General features: G+C 44.6%; 2 protein-coding genes across 8 annotated transcripts in view; one reads left to right on the plus strand and one right to left on the minus strand.

Annotated features, from left to right (window-relative positions):
• On the plus strand, positions 1-10,862 carry LOC125447251 (retinal cone rhodopsin-sensitive cGMP 3',5'-cyclic phosphodiesterase subunit gamma-like). Of its 2 annotated transcripts, none has more exons than XM_059640592.1 (4): positions 1-108; positions 5,400-5,570; positions 9,824-9,864; positions 10,082-10,862. In XM_059640592.1, exons 2-4 carry the CDS (start codon positions 5,449-5,451, stop codon positions 10,156-10,158), a joined length of 240 nt encoding a protein of 79 aa, XP_059496575.1. In that variant the 5' UTR covers positions 1-108; positions 5,400-5,448; the 3' UTR covers positions 10,159-10,862. The 2 variants fall into 2 exon arrangements, with proteins under 2 accessions (XP_059496575.1, XP_048377480.1); XM_048521523.2 differs by lacking the exon at positions 1-108 and adding an exon at positions 4,827-4,901.
• LOC125447249 (coiled-coil domain-containing protein 96) overlaps positions 9,775-23,237 on the minus strand; it is a 24,581-nt gene continuing 11,118 nt past the window's right edge. For 4 of the 6 annotated variants that reach the window (XM_048521519.1, XM_048521517.1, XM_048521520.1 and 1 more), the window contains 6 exons: positions 22,345-22,433; positions 21,795-21,948; positions 20,165-20,358; positions 17,462-17,674; positions 15,182-15,364; positions 9,777-11,124 (listed from right to left, as the gene is read on the minus strand). In XM_048521519.1, the coding sequence (XP_048377476.1) occupies positions 10,870-11,124; positions 15,182-15,364; positions 17,462-17,674; positions 20,165-20,358; positions 21,795-21,948; positions 22,345-22,433 (1,088 nt within the window). In that variant the 3' untranslated portion in view covers positions 9,777-10,869. Of the gene's footprint in view, positions 11,125-15,181; positions 15,365-17,461; positions 17,675-20,164; positions 20,359-21,794; positions 21,949-22,344; positions 22,434-23,237 lie in introns of all 6 variants that reach the window. The other 2 variants (XM_059640591.1, XM_048521518.2) reach the window with 2 other exon arrangements.

Raw genomic sequence — 23,237 nt, forward strand, 5'->3', positions numbered from 1 at the left:
CACAGCATGATTGAGAAAGGATTTAAAGAGAGGGAGTCAGTGATTCAGAGAGGGACAGCGAGGGAGGGACTGAGAGCACAAGCCAAATACTGTCTGCTGCCTCTTCTTGTAAGTAAAATGATATTTTCATCCTCTTTCCAATAAAAGAATGGGTTCTGAACAGGAACTTTCAGGTTTCATTTGAAATATTGGCACATAGACAGAATATTGACACAGGAGGCATTCTATCCAACAGTGTGTCGCTCCCTCAGCACTGACCCTCTGACAGTGCGGCACTCCCTCAGCACTGACCCTCCGACAGTGCGGTGCTCCCTCAGCACTGACCCTCCGACAGTGCGGTGCTCCCTCAGCACTGACCCTCCAATAGTGTGGTGCTCCCACAGCTCTGACCCTCTGACAGTGCGGCACTCCCTCAGTACTGACTGTCCGAAAGTGCAGCACTCCCTCAGCACTGACCCTCCGACAGTGCGGCGCTCCCTCAGCACTGACTCTCCGACAGTGCCCACTCCCTCAGCACTGACTCTCTGACAGTGCAGCGCTCCCTCAGCACTGACCCTCCGACAGTGCAGCGCTCCCTCAGCACTGACCCTCCGACAGTGCAGCGCTCCATCAGTACTGACTCTCCGACTGTGCTGCGCTCCCTCAGTACTGACCCTCCAATAGTGCGGCGCTCCCTCAGACTGACCCTCCGACAGTGCCCACTCCCACAGCACTGACTCTCTGACAGTGCAGCGCTCCCTCAGCACTGACTCTCCGACAGTGCCCACTCCCTCAGCACTGACTCTCCGACAGTGCCCACTCCCTCAGCACTGACCCTCCGACAGTGCAGCGATCCCTCAGTACTGACTCTCCGACTGTGCTGCGCTCCCTCAGCACTGACCCTCCGACAGTGCGGCGCTCCCTCAGCACTGACCCTCCAACAGTGCGGTGCTCCCTCAGACTGACCCCCCGACAGTGCCCACTCCCTCAGCACTGACCCTCCGACAGTGCCCACTCCCACAGCACTGACTCTCTGACAGTGCAGCGCTCCCTCAGCACTGGCCATCCGACAGTGCAGCGCTCCCTCAGCACTGACCCTCCGACAGTGCCCACTCCCTCAGCACTGACCCTCCAACAGTGCGGTGCTCCCTCAGCACTGACCCTCCGACAGTGCGGCACTCCCACAGCTCTGACCCTCTGACAGTGCGGCGCTCCCTCAGCACTGACCATTCGACAGCGCGGTGCTCCCTCAGTACTGACTCTCCGACAGTGCGGCACTCCCTCAGAACTGACCCTCTGACAGTGCAGCGGTCCCTCAGCACTGGCCCTCCGACAGTGCAGCGCTCCCTCAGCACTGAGCCTCCGACAGTGCCCACTCCCTCAGCACTGATCCTCCGACAGTGCCCACTCCCTCAGCACTGACCCTCCGAGAGTGCGGTGCTCCCTCAGCACTGGCCCTCCGACAGTGCAGTGCTACCTCAGCACTGGCCCTCCGACAGTGCCCACTCCCTCAGCACTGACTCTCTGACAGTGCAGGACTGCTCAATTTGATGATTTTTCTAAGAACAGATATTTTCTGTATCTGATAACCATCGATAAAGTGGCTTCAGTTTAGTTGATTTTCTGGGACCTTAGCAGCTGATCTCAAGAGGAATGACAATGTCTCTGATTGCTCTTCTTGAGGTTTGCAGTGTTGGGACCCTCCTCCCCTCGAGGGACAGTTTCGGCACAGGCATGTGTCGCTGGAGTATCAGCCCAGCTTTGCAAGCACTCATTTCATGTTTTAAATTTGGTCACTTGACTCTTATTATCGAATATTAACAACTAACAATGAATTGTAAAATACTGATTTTCAGACTTTCAAATGTTGAAATCAGACCACAAGATACAGGAGTAGATGCAGTCTGGGTTCGATGGGGTCGCCATGGTAAAAAATACTCAGTCGGGGTTATGGGGATGAGGTGGTGGGTGTGTGGGTGAGTCTGGATGGGGAACTTCTTTCAGAGGGTCAGTGTAGACTCGATGTTGTCAGGGCTAATGGAAGAACACCACCATTCCCACAGTCTCTTTATCTGAAATTTCCATGGATCAGCCCTATGTCCATCAGGAGGTGGCAATTCTTCCTGACTTCTGATTTCCTGAACATTTCCAATGTGTTCTGTGTTTTTGTGTACAGGCTTTCAAGTGACAGCCCGTGGCAGTAATCCCAGCCCACATGCATCTGTACATCAGCAGCTTTTGAGATTCACTGCTACTAATTGGGTTCGTCAGAAACTGAGTCAATTAGAGAACATGTGCTCCTGAGATACTGGAAGGGTAGCTCTGAGAAGATTAGTAAAATCCGATTTTACTGAAACAAAAGTCATAAGGTGCTTTATATACCAAACCGAGTGTTGGGTGGGGTGGCTGATGATTCTGTTCACTTCAAATTGAAATCTGAAGCAATGTAAATGGCTGCGAAATTAGATCCAAATAATTCACCTTTATGTATCATTGAATGAGAACACATCCACTTGGTTCCTCTGGCATCACACTGTTTATGTAGTCACACCCATTTGATGCTTCACATTTATTTTGTCTCCAACCTTTTCTGAGATGTTATTACACACCTCTGGAGCAGCTCAGACTTGAACCCAGGCCTCCTGGCCCGAAGATAGGTACACTACCACTACATTGCCAGAGCCCCTTTAACGCATTTTTAAACTACCCATCATTGCTGGTAATGTTACCATATCCAGATAAGTGTTATGTGAACGAGGAAGTGATCACGGGTTTAATTTTGTGTCAATGTGAATTTAGTGTGTTCTCTCCGCACCGTTCTTTGGTTTATAGTTTCTGTGTTTAAAATTCAATGGTCCCAGGCTGAGATCAGCCAGGAAAATGGAATTAGATACTTGCTTCTAAAGGAGGAATACTAAAATATGGACAAAAACTGAATATGGACAAAAATACAGAATAGAATTCACCCCCTCAGGGGGTCATGATGGCCTAATGGTATGGCCACTAAACTGTTAATTCAGAGACCCAGATAATGTTCTGGGAACCTGGGTTTGAATCCTGCCATGGCAGATGATGAAATTTGAATTCAATAATAATCTTGAAATAAGAGTCTAATGATGACTATCAAACCCATTCTCGGGGAAAATACCCATCTGGGTCACTAATGTCCTTTAGGGAAGGAAGCTGCCATCCTTACCTGGTCTGGCCTACATATGACTCCAGACCCACAGCAATGTGGCTGATTCTTAACTGCCCTCTGGGTAATTAGGGATGGGCAATAAATGCTGCCTGGCCAGTGACACCCTCATCTATGGATGAATAAAAAAAAATTAGGATAAGGGAAATCGGATTTAAAAGAGATGGGGAGAACTGATTTCTCTAAGAGTTACGAACCTGTGGCATTCATAACCTTAGAGGACATTGGATGCTGGGATATTGAGTAAATTTAAGAAGGAGATAGAGAGATTTTTCATCAGTAATGGGCTGAAGGGTTATGCAGAATGGATCAGCCACAATCATATTAAATGGTGTAGTAGGCTGGAGGGGCTGAATGGTCGACTCCTGATGATATAAAGATGCAAATAGACTTGAGGCTCTTGTGAAAAATAACATCTACGCAGATTATAACATGTTTTGAACATCATACTCTTTTCTGCAACATTCTGTGGAGCCTTGTCCTTTGTTGTTGAGAGTGTGAGGTGACTTAGGGGTGAAGGGCGCCTCATACTTTCCCGTGTGCTCTATCTTCATTGGTATTTTTAGAGATTGCTTCCCTGAGAAAATCAGTTTGTAGTGTCAATGTAAACTGGAGTTAGTTGTCAGTTTATAGTCAAGCAGTTTACAAGGGATGGAACCTGCCGTATAATCTGTAAGCACTGTTATAACCAAACGATTAAACAGAGACGTACTACATGTGAACATGCAATAAATAAATGCACTAGATTGAGAGCTTCTCAAAAAAGTGATACGTAGAGAGGGATTTATAATCTTTTTCCAGCCAGAAGTTTACGTATCTAGCCATTTAATATTTTAATAAGAGAAATGAGTATGTGTGTGTGTGTATTTCTCTGTCTCTGTGTAGGTGTATGTTTTTCTGTCTGTGTGTTTCTATCTTAGTCAGTGTCCCAAGAGGGAAATTAATCTTTTCAAAGTAGCCAAAGACATTCACTGCCTGATATTAACTTCTTTCCCTTCAGCAAACATCCCAAGTGTGTAATGTAACAGGTAACATTTTACTGACTGTCATGTTTTCTCCTTCACCCAAGGTGATTTGTGTAAACCTCTCCAGCATACAATCCTCCAAAATCATGTCTTTCTTTTAAAACCAGCTTATGTGGACTTGTTCCCCTCACCCCGTCATTGACCTGACGCCAGCTGTCTTGACACTAAAATCCCACCCAAACCTTTCTTCTTTCCATCTCTCTGTCCTTTAACTCCCCCACCTCACACCACCCCCACCCCCTGCCTCCCATAACACAACTTCTGAACCAACTTCCCATTCCCTATCCCCAGGACCCTCATCTTCTGGGTCATGGTGATTTTTGTTTGGTCATTTTGCTGCGAAGCTCTTTTGAAAAATTGGCTCAATAGTCCATGCTGGCAAATGAGGAGATATTCCACTGAACTTCTGTCCTGAACACACTCCCTTTACTTTAGTATTGTGATGTTGCTATTTGTCCAGAGACTCATCTTGATAAATGTAGCAAAATGGGAAAGAACAAGAGCAAGATATCACTGGGATCAACTGGGCTAAGCCCAAATCAACTACTTAGCTTATGTTGTAAGAGGATTCAATGTCATCTGTCAGAGGAATCTTAAACTAAGCAATCTGTCCATTTCCAACATAATGAGGGGCTGTGGGACATGGAAATGTCATTCCACAGTTTAATTCTCTCAGCATTGGGTTTTATCAAAATAGGACGGTGAGGAGAAAAATACTACTTCAATGGGAGTGTTATAGTGCCAGAGACAGATGGGCTTCCTGACGTTGTTGGCTATCAGCCCAGTGTCCAGGAGTCAAACCGCTCCTGCCCAATGTGTGATGTCGGGAATGGATTCCATACTCTGTGTGAGAATGCTATGGTGGAGTCAAGGATCTCTCCAGGCGTTGCTGCACCATTGATGTATTTTGCCAGAAGGTCAGGGTCCACTGCAACTGAGGTGACTGGATAAGGTCGAACTGCACTTCATTGGCAATGCTATGCTGTCAAATTTCATGGGCAATGTGGGAAGCTGTTCTTGACTTGACAGTTTTGTAAGTTGTAAATAAACTGTCTGGTGTTGTAACTACTGTAGGGATCAGACAGTCGCTGCTACATGCCCCTATGTCCCACAAATAAATGACAGACAATTCCTCCCTTTCCATCCAGGGATGCTGCGTTCAGAATCGTAGGTTGTAACTGTGATATTTTGTCTTACAGTGAGTTCTGGGGCCAGCGTTTCCTGTCTCAGCAACTCCGTTCCACGGAAATGAATATTTCACCAACTAATATTTCTGGAGGTGCCACGTCCCCTAGAAAGGGGCCACCAAAGTTCAAACAAAGAGCAACGCGACAGTTCAAGAGCAAACCTCCCAAAGCAGGCGTGAAAGGGTATAACGGAGAGATTTTAAATTGCGGATTGATCCCTGAACGCCAAGGGTCTGAGAACAATTTCGCTGGAGTTTTTAATGTGGATGACATAGGGATATTCTCTCTCTCTCATACTCACCCATACACACTCTCTCTCACCCACACACTCTCTCACCCACACACACTCTCACCCACACACACTCTCTCACCCATACACACTCTCTCTCACCCACACACTCTCTCTCACCCACACTCTCACCCACACACACTCTCACCCACACACACTCTCTCTCACCCACACACTCTCACCCATACACACTCTCACCCACACACACACACTCTCTCACCCACAATCTCACCCACACACACACTCTCTCACCCACACACACACTCTCTCACCCACAATCTCACCCACACACACTCTCTCACCCACACACTCACTCTCTCACCCACACACACACTCTCTCACCCACAATCTCACCCACACACGCACTCTCACCCACACTCTCACCCACACACACACTCTCACCCACACACACACTCTCTCACCCACACACACACTCTCACCCACACACACACTCTCTCACCCACACACACACTCTCTCACCCACAATCTCACCCACACACACTCTCTCACCCACACACACACTCTCTCACCCACAATCTCACCCACACACACTCTCTCACCCACACTCTCACCCACACACACTCTCACCCACAATCTCACCCACACACACTCTCTCTCACCCACACTCTCTCACCCACACACACACTCTCACCCACACACACACTCTCACCCACACACACACACTCTCTCACCCACAATCTCACCTACACACACTCTCTCACCCACACACACACTCTCACCCACACACACACACTCTCACCCACACACACACTCTCACCCACACACACACACTCTCACCCACACACACACTCTCTCACCCACACACACACTCTCTCACCCACAATCTCACCCACACACACTCTCTCACCCACACACACTCTCTCACCCACACACACACTCTCTCACCCACACACACACTCTCTCACCCACACTCTCACCCACACACACTCTCTCACCCACACACACTCTCTCATCCACAATCTCACCCACACACACTCTCTCACCCACACACACATTCTCTCACCCACAATCTCACCCACACACTCTCTCACCCACACTCTCACCCACACACACACTCTCACCCACACATACACTCTCTCTTCCCACACACACACTCTCACCCACAATCTCACCCACACACACTCTCTCACCCACACACACACTCTCTCACCCACACACACTCTCTCTCACCCACACACACTCTCTCTCACCCACAATCTCACCCACACACACTCTCTCACCCACACACACACTCTCACCCACACACACACTCTCTCACCCACAATCTCACCCACACACACTCTTTCACCCACACACACACTCTCTCACCCACAATCTCACCCACACACACTCTCTCACCCACACTCTCACCCACACACACACTCTCACCCACACACACACTCTCACCCACACACACATTCTCTCACCCACAATCTCACCCACACACACACTCTCACCCACACATACACTCTCTCTTCCCACACACACACTCTCTCACCCACAATCTCACCCACACACACTCTCTCACCCACACACACACTCTCTCACCCACAATCTCACCCACACACACTCTCTCACCCACACTCTCACCCACACACACAATCTCACCCACACACACACTCTCTCACCCACACACACTCTCTCACCCACACTCTCTCACCCACACACACTCTCTCACCCACACACACACTCTCTCACCCACACACACTCTCTCACCCACACTCTCACCCACACACACACTCTCACCACACACAGTCTCTCACCCACACACACACTCTCACCACACACAGTCTCTCACCCACACACACACTCTCACCACACACAGTCTCTCACCCACACACACACTCTCTCACCCACAATCTCACGCACACACACACTCTCACCCACACACACTCTCTCACCCACACACACTCTCTCACCCACACACACTCTCACTCACACACACTCACACACACACACACACTCTCACCCACACACACACTCTCACCCACACTCTCACCCACACACACGCTCTCACCCACACACACTCACACTCACTCACTCACTCACTCACCCTCACACACACACACACACTCTCACACACACACACTCTCTCTCTCACACACACACTCACACACATACTCACACACACACTCACACACTCTCACACACACTCACACACACTCACACACACTCACACACTCTCTCACACACTCTCTCTCACTCACACTCTCACCCACACACTCACAAGCACACACACACTCTCTCACCCACACACATACTCTGCCTCTCACACGCACACACACACACTCTTACCCACACACTCTCACACACACTCTCTCTCACCCACACACATACTCTGCCTCTCACACGCACACACACACTCTGCCTCTCACACAGTCACACACTCTCTCTCTCACACACACTTTCTCTCAGTCACACGCACTCTCTCACGCGCACACGCACACTCTCTCACCCACACACATTCTCTGCCTCTCACACGCAGTCACACACTCTCTCTCACACACACTCTCTCAAAACAGTCACACACACACTCTCTCTCACCCACACACACACACTCTCTCTCATCCACACACACACACACTCTCTCTCATCCACACACACACACACTCTCTCTCTCTCACCCACACACACACACTCTCTCTCTCACCCACACACACACTCTCTCTCGCTCACCCACAGACACACTCTCTCTCTCACCCACAGACACACTCTCTCTCTCACCCACAGACACACTCTCACCCACACACTCTCTCACTCACACACACACACACTGCCTCTCACACGCACACACACTCTGCCTCTCACACGCTCACACACTCTGCCTCTCACACGCTCTCACACACTCTCTCACGCATACTCTCTCACACACAAACACTCTCTCACAGACACACACTCTCTCTCGCACACGCACACACACACACATACTCTCTCTCACACACAACTCTCTCACATACACACACACACACACACTCTCACACAAGACTCACACACACACTCGTTCTCTCTCACACACACACACATAGGAGATGGCCTTTCACTCCCAATCCCTGTGAGCAGACTCATAGAATGAGTCTGTTCAAGGGTTGCCCATGGCTGAGGGACTGCCATCATTAAGCTGGGCAGAGTCTCTTCAACCCCATTAACTGTGGAACTGAAAGCGTCCCTGCCTGTGAACCAGTAGCGAGTAGGTTACAACTTCCTCCACACAGGGGCACTGGTGAACATTGCTTCTTTCCCATATTCTGCACTCCACCTGGTGCCTCCAATTCAATGAAAGCAGGTTTTGAAGCTGTGGGCTGTCTGGAAATGAGTGCCCATCTATTTCACCAACTCCTCTGGTGTAGAACAGAAAGGTGCAAATCATAGACATAGGGAACAGAAACCGGGCCATTCAAACTCTCCCGCTATCCTTATTCATAACCCCATACAAAACCAATAATATTTTCCTTAAAATTACTGTTTTAACATTTTTCTGTCATTCTTCTAATCATTAAGTGTAAATGTAGCATTAATACTAAAATGGGAGTGAATTCACTTGTACTCTGTTCCGTTCAGAAGTGAGGGTTGCATCTGCCTACCAAGAGCTATAAACTGTGATATTAACTGTTTGTAACATAGTGTCACTGTAGTTTCTTAACTGCAATCAGACCATTGTCCTGCCAGTATTTCTGGCTCAGACTGAACCTTTCTGTCAGCTACTTTAAGGGAAAGGGAAACAGGGTTAATGCCAGCAGTAAAACCCCACCACAAGGAAATGGGCTAGTGTTAGAAGCAGCACAGTGCCTACCATTGTTTCCACATTCTCCCATAAACTGGGACAGTGGAGGATTCCAATTTCTAGCATTGAAAGAAAATCTGACTCTATTAATTTAAACACCAGACAGTGATAGAGCCATTAACTTGGAAAAAATTGCAATATCAGTGCACTAATATTTAAAGAGTCTGCATGGCATTATTCTGTTTATTATTTCACCAGAGGAAGGAACTCACGCAACAGACAAAGGAACATCACACACATATGTTGTAGAATGAGCTCAATCTTTATAATTTGTGAAAATAATGCATATATTTTTGCGATGTGATGTTGTATTGAACATCTTTGTGCTAAGTGGGGTTTCAGACACTGATTCTCATTCTTCTGCAGATTTGGAGATGATATTCCTGGCATGGAGGGCCTTGGCACAGGTATGTAAAGAAGTCATTCCTAACCACTCACTCAAAAGCACTGAATTTTAATCTGATCTCACAGGGGCGGCAAGTGCTGAACTTGCACACAACTATGTTTAATAACCACGTGGACAAGGCACTTACGGAGCCCTGTACCTCAGAGTTGGTGCTTTCAAAAATCAACATGGAGAAGTTGATAGAAAAGACCAGTTAATAGACCCTCTAATTTTTACAGATATCACGGTGATCTGTCCTTGGGAGGCATTCAGCCACTTGGAGCTGCATGAACTGGCTCAGTATGGTATCGTCTGAAACTGGGAAATGCTACATAGGCATCAGTGACTGGCCTACATTGTAGCTGATACAGCAACTACAGTGAAGCAGATGAAGCAAGATTACTATTAGAGCTACTGTGTACAGTAATTCACATTCCTGTTCAATTCCATCAGCCAGAAATATTAAATGTCGCTGTCAGTTTTTAGACAATGTTTGTGAAGAGCGCTATTAGTTTAAATATGTTCATGTTGCTGATGTGACATTTTGTTTTGTGGTTAACTGCTACTTATAGCTAATGTCAAAAGTTAATCTTTGCAATCTCATCTGTATTTAATCTGTAAAACTATCAATTGATATTCTCTCCTGTAAGATGGGAGAGGTAGAATGTAATTTGTCAATGAGTTGATTCAGTAACTATAGTTAAGTAGGAACGAGCACTGTGTTAAGTAATCACATTCACATCTACTGAAGTTTACGAATGAGCTTTACGTTTTATGCTGGGTTTGAGCCGGATAATGAGGTTAGAAAACTGTAGATGGGCTGCGATTGTGTTATTTGTTTCCCCGTCTACAAATAGAGAGAGTTTGATCACTGGTAGCTGTGCTCATCTCGTGGCTTACCACATCAATACAAGCTGCCCCTTGTCTGTTTCTTACTGCAACAAAAGGTAAAACAAATGTGTAGATGCCAGCTGATTTAATATTTATAATAACAGAATAAAATGTAAACGCTCCCCTGAAGGGGCTGTTACTGAGTCTGTAACTGTCCCGTCTTCACCCACTCAATTTTCTTCTTGATACCATAGGAGTCGAGTGTCAGATCAGCGTGCTGCCGTTTCAGTACCTCCAGCTTTTGCTGCAGTCTATCGCTGGTGTCTACATTATCCTCATAGTCACGAAGCAGCACTTTGTTGCACAGGAGGCCACACTTCTCCTTCAGTTTGAAATTGGCTGCCCGGACTCTGTCCCGTGCTTGTTTGGTTTTTGTCAGGATTTCCCGTTTCTGTAATAAATACCAATAGAGGCATAGAGTCACAGCAGGCAAGGCCACGCCACAAAATCAAAAATCAAAGGTAATACTGAAAAAAAACTACCCAACATTACTAGGTCTGATCTTTGCCCAAACCAGTTCATAATGAAGCAGTGTTTCCTAAGTTTCAAATAATTACACTTCAAGAGTTCTGTATTAGCTGCAAAGGATATCCAGTACTCGTGAAAGATGCTATAGAAATGCAGACCTTTTCCTTTTCATTCAAGCTGAAATATGACTGGACTAGCATTGACTTTGATTTTTTCACAGATATCAACATATGCAAGATAAAAGGATTATTAAAACTTCCTGAAAAGCAATCACATTTACAACAAGTGATAATTGGGCAGCTGTTCCTTGAGACTCTGAAACCTCAAAGCTGAAACAAGAAATCAGTTTACTAAGAGCATTTATCTCTCTTGGGAGGTTTCAGGTCAATCTAAATCCAACCATGTGCTCTGAAAACTCTGTTCATACGTTGATGACCCTGACTAGTTCCACCAAGACATCTTTAATCTTCTTTTCAAAACCCTCAATTTGCAATCTTTCAACTCAGCGTATTTTTTGAGTGAATCCCAGCTCTACATCTTTGCAAACAGTAATAAGCTCTTTTTTGGCCCATATATCCTAATCTGAGTATTAAATTTCACTGAAATCCACCCAGTAATTTTTGAGATATATTCTTTGCAGACAAACAGACTAACAAATAGGGGTAAGAACATTGGCTCCACTCACATCCAGTGACAGAGATAATTACACAAAGTTTACAAACAGGAAGGGCATGTGGCCCAATCAGTCTATGATCACATGAGATTCCTTCATGTACTTCACGCCGTCTTTCAGCATTTCCTTCTATTCCTTTTCCCATTCTGTATTTATCCCTCATGTTTATGAAACTTAAAATATACTTCTGCTATTCACATCAACCCCACCCTGGGTGATGAGTGCTGCATTCTCTGGGAAATTTCCTACAAGTGGAATAACATGTCTGGCTCTACTGAGGTTGAACCAGAGGAATATTGTTGGAGCAGAATGAGGGAATTTCACTTTCCAACTCACCAGCTGTACCTATCCAGGGAGTGCTTGATGCTGACATGGAAGTAGTCCATTCCTAGCTTCCCTCTAAAACAGAAGCAGAATACCGTAGATCCTGGAAATTCACAATAAACACTGAAAATGCTGGAGACGTTCAGTAGCTCAGGCAGCATTGTTGAAGAGAAACTTGAGTTAAATGTGTCAGGTTCTTCATCAAATTCCCAATTCTGGTGAAAGCTCATTGATTTGAAATGTTACTCTATTTCCCTCTCTTCTCAGACATGAGTTAGGAAGCATGGACTGGGAGCAGTTGTTCCATGGTAAGGGAACTATAGACATGTGGAGATGGTTTAAGGAACAGTTGTTGGGAGTGATGAGTAAATATGTCCCTCTGAGACAGGCAAGAAGGGGTAAGATTAAGGAACCTTGGATGACGAGAGCGGTGGAGCTTCTAGTGAAAAGGAAGAAGGTAGCTTACATAAGGTGGAGGAAGCTAGGGTCAAGTTCAGCTAGAGAGGATTACATGCAGGCAAGGAAGGAGCTCAAAAATGGTCTGAGGAGAGCCAGGAGGGGGCACGAGAAAGGCTTGGCAGAAGGAATCCGGGAAAACACAAAGGCATTTTACACTTACGTGAGGAATAAGAGAATGGTCAAAGAAAGAGTAGGGCCGATCAGGGATAGCATAGGGAACTTGTGTGTGGAGCCTGAGGAGGTAGGGGAAGCCCTAAATGAGTTTTTTGCTTCTGTCTTTACGAAAGAAACGAACTTTGTAGTGAATGAAACCTTTGAAGAGCAGGTGTGCATGCTGGAATGGATAGAGATAGAGGAAGCTGATGTGCTGAAAATTTTGTCAAACATTAAGATTGACAAGTCGCCAGGCCCGGATCAGATTTGTCCTCGGCTGCTTTGGGAAGCGAGAAATGCAATTGCTTTGCCACTTGCGAAGATCTTTGCATCCTCGCTCTCCACTGGAGTCGTACCTGAGGACTGGAGAGAGGCAAATGTAATTCCTCTCTTCAAGAAAGGAAATAGGGAAATCCCCAGCAATTATAGACCGGTAAGTCTCACGTCTGTCGTCTGCAAGGTGTTAGAAAGGATTCTGAGGGATAAGATTTATGACCATCTGGAAGAGCATGGCTTGATCAAATACAGTCAACACGGCTTTGTGAGGGGTAGGTCATGCCTTACAAACCTTATCGAGTTTTTTGAGGATGTGACTAGAAAGGTTGATGAGGGTCGAGCTGTGGATGTGGTGTATATGGACTTCAGTAAGGCATTTGATAAGGTTCCCCATGGAAGGCTCATTCAGAAGGTCAGGAGGAATGGGATACAGGGGAACTTAGCTGCTTGGATACAGAATTGGCTGGCCAACAGAAGACAGCGAGTGGTAGTAGAAGGAAAATATTCTGCCTGGAAGTCAGTGGTGAGTGGGGTTCCACAGGGCTCTGTCCTTGGGCCTCTACTGTTTGTAATTTTTATTAATGACTTGGACGAGGGAATTGAAGGATGGGTCAGCAAGTTTGCAGACGACACAAAGGTCGGAGGTGTCGTTGACAGTGTAGAGGGCTGTTGTAGGCTGCAGCGGGACATTGACAGGATGCAGAGATAGGCTGAGAGGTGGCAGATGGAGTTCAACCTGGATAAATGCGAGGTGATGCATTTTGGAAGGTCGAATTTGAAAGCTGAGTACAGGATTAAGGATAGGATTCTTGGCAGCGTGGAGGAACAGAGGGATCTTGGTGTGCAGATACATAGATCCCTTAAAATGGCCACCCAAGTGGACAGGGTTGTTAAGAAAGCATATGGTGTTTTGGCTTTCATTAACAGGGGGATTGAGTTTAAGAGTCGTGAGATCTTGTTGCAGCTCTATAAAACTTTGGTTAGACCGCACTTGGAATACTGCGTCCAGTTCTGGGCGCCCTATTATAGGAAAGATGTGGATGCTTTGGAGAGGGTTCAGAGGAGGTTTACCAGGATGCTGCCTGGACTGGAGGGCTTATCTTATGAAGAGAGGTTGACTGAGCTCGGTCTCTTTTCATTGGAGAAAAGGAGGAGGAGAGGTGACCTAATTGAGGTATACAAGATAATGAGAGGCATGGATAGAGTTGATAGCCAGAGACTATTTCCCAGGGCAGAAATGGCTAGCACGAGGGGTCATAGTTTTAAGCTGGTTGGTGGAAAGTATAGAGGGGATGTCAGAGGCAGGTTCTTTACGCAGAGAGTTGTGAGAGCATGGAATGCGTTGCCAGCAGCAGTTGTGGAAGCAAGGTCATTGGGGTCATTTAAGAGACTGCTGGACATGCATATGGTCACAGAAATTTGAGGGTGCATACATGAGGATCAATGGTCGGCACAACATTGTGGGCTGAAGGGCCTGTTCTGTGCTGTACTGTTCTATGTTCTATGTTCTATGCTGCCAGGCCTGCTGTGTATTTCCAGTATTTTCTGTTTTTATTTCCAATATTCTTCCTCTGGAGCAAACTGTTCAGACAGGTAAAAAAGCAAAGCTGTAATTCTCAATCTTTCAGCATAGCTCTCTGCTAATGGCGCTTTGGAGCCAGGTTATACCCAATGGGTAAACATTTTGGATGCCTAAAGTATTTTTCCCATTCTGCTCTGGGCAGCTGTTTCAGTTCAGTTCACGCTCTGACACGAGATATGCATTTTAATGGTGTCTCGGTGCATCAAAGGGCTCAGGTACGAGCTTCTGTCTAGAAGAACAGTGGCCAATGCTCAATGGTGCCTGATCCCATTGTCCACCTTACCTCCAATTTACAACAAAAACAAATCTCCATGCGTACTGCACAACAAACTCATGTTTTCACTATGTTCTGTCACTGACAATGCTCATTCCATACTGGAACATAGAACTCAGCAGCAGGCCTGCCCATCCCTTGCCACTGGTTCCCCTAGCCCTGTACCTGCTTTTCACTGCACCCCAATGCCCCCACTGTGCCCCCACACCCACAGTACTTCAGTTATCCACAACACCCACCCTCAACACCTCCCGAGTGGCCCCCGTCCATCCCCATCCTGATACCTGGGCCACGATGGCCTCAAGGTCCATGAGCTGGGTTTTCTTCTCTATATTCTCAGCCTCCACATACTCCAGCTTCTCCTTGATGTGGGTCATCATGCCAATGGTAAATGCAATCTTCTTCCGCATCTTTGTGACTTCCTGTAAATGATATATAGCTCTGAAGGCCCATTTAAAAGCAAAGTAAAACATAAAACCGTTGTTTCATGATGTGACACTTCCAGATTTGAACTCCAGCTTACATCTAAATGTTTCCATACTTCATTTAGTTTTCCAATCTTCCCCTTCCCTCTCATCTTGGAGAAGGTACCAGCCGGTAAGGGGTTAGAGTTAGTGACAGAACATACTTCTACCAGGAGCAAATCATGGATAGCATCAGCACAACAATGTTGGCCCAATCTGCTCCTCTTGACACGTTGTCCTGTGCCTGTCACAGTGGAATCCTTGGATCAAGGTGTGTTTTTTGTTTTCCATTTAATCTATACACACAGTGTACTGCACTGTTCCAGGGTTATAGGCAGCACTTGAAGTTAAATACAAACTGAAGCTTATTCTAATTGGGTTTATTTGTGGCGCATAAAGTCAGGTTTCGTACATACTGGATACAAGTTCCCTACATCCCAGGCCTCAAGTCCACCGGCTCTTGTTGGGTTGGTGCAGACCTCATCCTGCCCAAATTCCTGTCCTCCTGACAAATTGGGTTTCACTCCTGGAGGAAAAGCAGCATCTCTCTTTTTAATTATAGGAGGCATCTTTATCTAGACAGTACCTGCTGAAACTTTATTTTACGTAATGCGAGTCTGGTATCCGTTACCAAAAAAAATTGCTGTTGAAAAAATACCTTCTATTTTCCCTCCTGTTTTCCAGGCTGGAATACTGTCGCTCTGGAAATGAGTCCTAGCATTAGAACTTTTAAGAACACCGAAAGGGAACAGAGCCAAAAGCCAGTGGAGTTTCATTATTAATCCAATATTTAAGAGTCAGAGTTGTTTTTTAACAGCACAGAAACAATCCCTTCGGTCCATGATGTCCATACTGGCCATTAAACATCCACCTATTCTAATCACATTTTCCAGCACTCGGTCCATAGCCCTGTCTGCAATGGTATTTCAAGTGTTCATCTAAATGCGTATTAAATGCCTGCCTCTACCAGCCTTTCAGACAGTGAATTCCAGTGAAGACTTTCCCCACGTTCCCTCTAAAGCTCCTGATCCATACCTTAAACTGTGCCTTTGGGAATTATACCCTCTACCCAAGGGCAATGGTCCTCCCTATCTACCCTGACTACACTATTTAGAACTTAGTATATAGCCATCATATTTCTCCTCAGCCTTCCCTGCTGTAAGGAAAACAACCCCAGCCTGTCCAGGCTCTCTTCATCATTGAAATGCTGCATCCCAACATATCCTGGTGACTATTTTCTACACCCTGTCTAGTGCAATCACATCAATCCTGTAAGTGTGGAAACCAGATGATACATTCTGTTCCAGCTGTGGATGAACTAATGTCTTATACAATTCCATCATAACATCAGTCCTCTATGCCTTGTCCAATAAAGGCAAGGATCCCATAGGTCCTTTAACCATCTTATATACCTGTCCTTTGCCTTCAAGGATCTATGGACATGCACACCAAGGTCCCTATGATTCTCTGGACTTCCAAGGGACCTATCACTCAGTGTGGACTCACTTGTCTGGTAAGTCCTTCCAAATGTATCACCTCAGGATTAAATTCCATTTGCCACTGTTCAGTCCATCTGACCAGCCCGTTTATATCAATCTGTACATTTACATTCCTTCACAACATTAAATGCTCCTTTATACTCTGTTTCCTCTGTCCCTGAGTTTGTTAACTCTTGTTGTCTGGCACCTGCTTCTGTTCACCTGGCCATGTTTCAAAGGTGAGCTTGAATAGTGAGTGTGAGTAGATGGTTTGGAGGCAGAAGAAAAGTCACAACTGAACACAATCCTGACCCCTATCTGATGTTGACACAGGCAGCTCATGGGCAGTGGAAATTCACGCAGATTTTGCTTCCCCTCCTCAATCCAAAGGTCAGGTTGAGATCAACTGACACTGCAATTAGGAAACTACTTTTGACGCCCAGATGGCCTAGAGTTGCAATGAGCAGGAACTTGGTTTCTATTCACTAAGGAGTTTATTGATCCAAGTGTTTTGCAATAGCAATTTAAATGGTCCATCCAGCTGGAGGCAGACAATGACTGCTCTTTTCCTGCTTACCTCATTGCGCTCCTCAATTTTCTCACCGTAAGACTGGTTCTCGATTTTCAGCTGCTCATAGTCAATGAGGTTTAATCCACCTGCCAGCTCCTCCTTCGCTTTCAGCTGGTGCTCATAATACTTCAGTTTATTCTTCATCTTGATAGTCTGAAATCGAATTTGCCTCATCTCTTTCTCTTTCTGCTCCTCAGTATTTTGAATGCGTTCCAACTCCTACAGACACAAGTGGCGTTAGTTACTTTTTATGAGTTTACAATGAATGAATACTTTGGGAGTAGAATGGAAGCTTTGCTCTTAGTCATGCATTGTCTGTGCCCAGAGTGATTGACACAGGCAATGGGCTCTACAATAGAATCTGCTTCATTCTCTACACTAATATTTCTTACCTGATAAGCATAATATTGACGAGCAAAAATAAGAATCCTGGCAAAGAGATCCCAATCAGCTTTAAAGATCTAATGACTAAAATTTAAAATTTTGCACAGTTTCCAGTTTCAGGAACAGCTTGAGAATGTGTCAAAGAGCCTAGGGCTCATTTTTTTTATCTTCTTGGTTATATGGAAAGGCAACTGGAAAAGCATCTAATTATTCTGCAGATAACAAGGTGCAGAGCTGGATGAACACAGTAGGCCAAGCAGCATCAGAGGAGCAGGAAAGCTGATGTTTTGGGTCTTCATAAATTATTCTGCAACTCCCTCTATTGAGTAATTGAGGTGAATTTGTCCCTCAACAAGAACAGTCAACTCTCCAATTGGCTTATTCAGTGGAGGACTGAGTGAGGGAGATTCCCTTACCTGCTGCCCTTCACAGGAACTGACATCCATGTAGGCTTCGGGTAAGGGAATGCAGGTTCCTTTGTTACTGTGTGAATTCTGCTCCCCTTGAAAACCGCTTTCTTGTTGGCATTGTATGATAATTCATTGACCCATAACTGGGAGCATCTTTCACCATCTCTACTAACACTGATAAAATTCAAAGAAAGCCTTGTTTTCTAAACTCTCTTCAACAGTTCCTGCCTTTTTCTAACTTTGCTGCACTGCTATAGTCTTATTCCGACTAAATACCAAATACATTCTCTTACTTTGTACTGCATTCAAATTTGATTGGTGAGAATGAAGTATACCAGCTCATTGGGTATGCTCATGTGTATAATAGAATGACCAGAGAAACCAAATGAGGCCACAGCTTTTATAGTTTTTCACAAATGCACATTGAGTCAGTAGGGAACACTCTGGTATTTCACATACAATCATTCATCATGTCTTAGCTGCAAGCCTAGGCAACTTGGACGGCAAGCAAAGGACTAACCCTAACGAGAGGGTGACTATTTGATTAAAATAAGCAGCAGGCTGTTAGGGAATTTCTGAGTGGGGTTCAGGTTAGGACTGCAGACGTGAGCTGTGCACTCCTCTGAAGGCATTCGCCAGCTCTTTGTTCCCCAATTCACTGAATTGTTACAGTGCAGGATGCCATTCGGCCCATTCTGTCTGCACCAGCTCACTGGCTTGGTGCCAATCTGCTGCCTTTTCCCTGTCATTCTATATATTTTTCTATTTAAATAATCATTTAAATGAATGCAGGTAGCAAAAGCTGCCACACAATGAAGGCTCAGGTGAGGCCCAGTCTGAACTGTGAATTGCCAGTGGAGCTTCATATAATCATTAAATTCTCCTTTCATCCTTGAAATGTTTAAAACCTAAGCCTTCTGCCAAACTAACACCACTTTGAATATATCTTAGTTTCTCTCTTCAACTTTGGTGATGTCCTTTATCATACACCTTTCCCCTTTGCCTGAGTTTCCATATTTGAAAAGACACACTGGAAATGAAACATCAACTTTTATCACATGGAACATTTCAAACACAGAATATAGAATGGTACAGCACAAGAACAGGACCTGCAGCCCAAAATGGCAAACATGACACAAAATTAAACTAATCCCTTCTGCCTGCCCTGGGCCCATATCCCTCCATTCTTTGCATATTCCTCTGTTTATGTAGAAGCCTCTTAAATGTTCTTATCGTATCTACCCCTGGCAGTGCGTTCGAGACTCCTATCACTCTCTGTGTAAAAAAACTTTCTCCTCACATCGCCTTTGAACTTTCCCCCTCAGCTGAAATGCATGCCCCTGAGTATTGGACATTGTAACTCTGGGAAAAAGATTCTGACTGTCAATGCTATCTATGCATCTCACAATTTTATAGACTTCTATTATGTCTCCCTCAGCCTCTGCTGCTCCAAAGCAAACAACTCGAGTTTTTCTAGCCTCTTCTTATAGATCACATCCTCTAATCCAGGCGGCATCCTGGTAAACCTCGTCTGCACCTTCTCCAAACTCTCCACATCCCTCCTTATAATGTGACAACCAGAATTGAATGCAATACTCTAAATGAAATGTAGAAAAACATCTTAGCTGGTCTTTAAGAAGTTGTCTTGTTAAGGAATGGTGGGAAGAGAAAATAAAAAGTGCACAAACTGATATTTGCAAATAGCTGAGAATTTGTCTGACTTCTACTTTGAAAGCAAGATCATACCTGCAAACCACTGAAATAAATTGCTGGAGGAACTCGGAATGTTGACTCTGCTTTCTCTCTCTACAGATGCTGTTAAACCAAATGAGATTCTCCAGCAATTTCTATCTTTGTTTCAGATCTCTAGTACGCACAGTTCTTTGTTTTACACTAGAAGAAATAGTTGACCTACCAGCAACGCTGCATGTCTCCCTGGCCGTTTGTTTATTATAGTCTTTGCCACAGATCTCTTCCTAGACATGAACATTCTCCACGCATACTCTGTCAGCTGCTGCTTCTCCTCACATTCAGCAGAGAGATCAGCGATCTGTTCCTGGTAGGACTCAACCTCCTCCCTATACTTGGCCTGCAATTTAGCCAGAGAGTCTGTGCCCAAAAGGCAAATATCAATTAGTGTCATTCATTCTGGCACTTCATTATCTCCCTGGCACTTTTTTGTTCTGCCACCTCCAAAGATCTATAAACTTACACCACTGGGTCTGTCTGTTCCTGCAGCCCATTTACTATTGCACCGTTTAGTTTTTGATACCAAACTAAACCCATCCCTGGCATGCTTCAGAATGAAGATGGTCTAGACTGAACATGTCTTTTGTTAAGATAGCTGCTACTGAAAGGTTTTTCTAAATAAATGTGGCTTTTGGTGGAGTGGGATAATTTAAAGGAAGTGTGGTTTAATGTTGGGACTGTTTAACTTGAGTCTATCTCTCCAATAAGGAGCCTTATTGAATGCCTTCAAAAAGTCTATATAAATAACACTCATTGACACTCCCAGGCATACCACATCAGTTAGTTCTTGGACTTTTAGCTTAAGGCTGTGATTGTGGCCAATGTCAGCACAAGGTGTAGTACCGTGTGCTCAATACGATCAGAAGTGAACCCTCCAGCCTGCTCTGTTAGCCAGTAAGGTCAGGCCTGACACATCTGTGTTTCAAAGTTCACATCCCTATTTACTCCAATAAGCCCTGATTCCCCAGTCCAACAAGAATCTACCCATGTCTACATTAAAAATATGCAAGGATCCCACCTCCATTGCCATCTAAAGCAAAGGGTTCCAAAGTCGCACAACCCTCAGAGAAAAAAATTCTCTTCTGTGCTGAAAAGGTGATCCCTAACTTTAAAACAGCAACATTTTGTGCATTACAAATTAGTGTAATTAAAGTCACCAGGGCTAAAGAAATGAAAATACATTTGGGATGAGCCCTTGAAAGTAGCTTTCGAAGCGCTGACTATGTTTGGAATTTTGTTCCAATTTTTTTGCCTGTGTTTTATGGACCTTCTGTACTTTACTCTTATTTCCCAACTTCATTAAGAGGCTGCCCTATTTGTCCTGCATATGCCCATTTTCAGCACTTTGCCCTTAATTTTATGACATAGTCTATTCTGGGAGATAGCTATTTGTAAATTGTGCTGAAATAAGCCTGACCATTCTTACACAGAATCTTTAACATTAAAATTCATCATATTTTCAGAGTAATTGCAGTAAAGACAACGTGTGGTTTGGTTCTGTTTACAAGTACATTAATTTTTAAAAGTGTGTCAAAAAACTGCAGTCTTTAAACTGCACATTGTATTTCACTAATAGATATGTCAGCAATGTAACTGTGCACACACAGTTCAATCTCACTGGCAATTCTTTATGGAAGCACTCTAAGTTATCAATTGTTTGAAAACAAATACTCCATCAGTTTCAGAGATAGTAGGAACTGCAGATTTAGTCGTTTCTGTCAATACTGGATTTATAACCCTTTCTATAATTAACATGATGTCAGCTTATGGTCTTCACACCTCAATCTTTCTCTTACCCATGAACTTCACATATCGTTGTTCATAGTCTGAGTGGGCTTTCTTTAATTCGACCTTTGATTCCTCTGTCTTCTTCTTTCGATAGTAGTCTGCTAATTTGTTCTGTACTTGGGTATTATGGTTTCTCAATGTTTGCCGTTCCACAAATAATGCCTGAGCAACAACAGGAGGAAAAAGGATTTTAATCAGCTTCGCATTTCGTGTCTTGTCATTTCACACTATTTATAGGTAATTGAGGTGAGAGTAGGAATAGGCTGAACTTTAGGCATTTTCATTTTTCTAGGCAAAGAGAGTGGTGAACATTTGGAAATATATGCCAGCTGATCCTCTAACTTTGCTTCAAAAAGGATCAGGGACATAAACCCACGGTGATAAGACACACACTGTGCTAGCTATCCTGTACATACGCAACAACTACCCTACAACATAGGTTGGTTAAAATGAAGAGAAAGAATGACATAGGAAATCTAACAAGCTATCTAAGAGTGTAAAAGTCCAGAAATAATGTAAAAAATAAGAGAAAAACAAATCAAAACCAAAGGGATTTACTTGATATCTGTATTCCAGTTCCATTTGATCAAAAGATGCTTGTTCATCTTCAACCTCTTCGTCAACCTTCTCTTCGTTGATGGGTGACGCTAACGGAAGATGAAAGACACCCGTTAAAATGAGACAGTAAGAGCTGTAGATGCTGGAGTCAGAGATAACACAGTGTGGAGCAGGGCAGGCAGCAATTGGAGTCGCAGGAAAGCTGACGTTTCCGGTAGAGGCCCTTCAGATTTCTGAAGAAGGGTCCCGACCCGAAATGTCAGCTTTTTTGCTCCACTAATGCTGCCTGGCCTGCTGTGTTCCTCCAGCTCCACACTGTGTTAACCCTTTAAAATGATATTTTTTTCTGTCATGGCATCTGATCAGAATTATTTTGAATTCTAATGCGTACTCCATGCAAGCGTTAGTAACATTTGTTCTAATTTGTAAAATGAAGTCAGACTCTTTTCTAGAGAACTTCGGCAAATGTGGAGGAGATGACTGACAAACTTACAAAGCTCAGCAAGATGCAGTGATGATTTCTCCTGATCCTGTATTCAGCTTCATCGCTCTGTACACAAGAACTCATCAGGGAGCAACCAATGCTAGTAAAGAAGTCCAACCAATGCCTTTCTATTAATTTTGATGGATGAAATCTCAGATAAGCTCACATAAGAGTTTGTGTTTCTTGCTGCTTGATATTCATGTGTACTATGTTACGCCAGATAAAAGACTAGGAAAATACACTCTAAGATTATGAGAAATCCAAATGGCTGAAAGCATTCTCCCATTGCTTGTCTTACATACAAACAGGCTAATAGGTAGAATACCGATTTTTAATAAATCATCATGGCAACACTTTTTCCCAAGTTATAGCCCCCAATAAATAGATAATGGCTTGTTTTTTATTTGTT

Source organism: Stegostoma tigrinum, chromosome 38 (genome assembly GCF_030684315.1).
Source record: "Stegostoma tigrinum isolate sSteTig4 chromosome 38, sSteTig4.hap1, whole genome shotgun sequence".
In the NCBI taxonomy this organism is placed as follows: domain Eukaryota; kingdom Metazoa; phylum Chordata; class Chondrichthyes; order Orectolobiformes; family Stegostomatidae; genus Stegostoma; species Stegostoma tigrinum.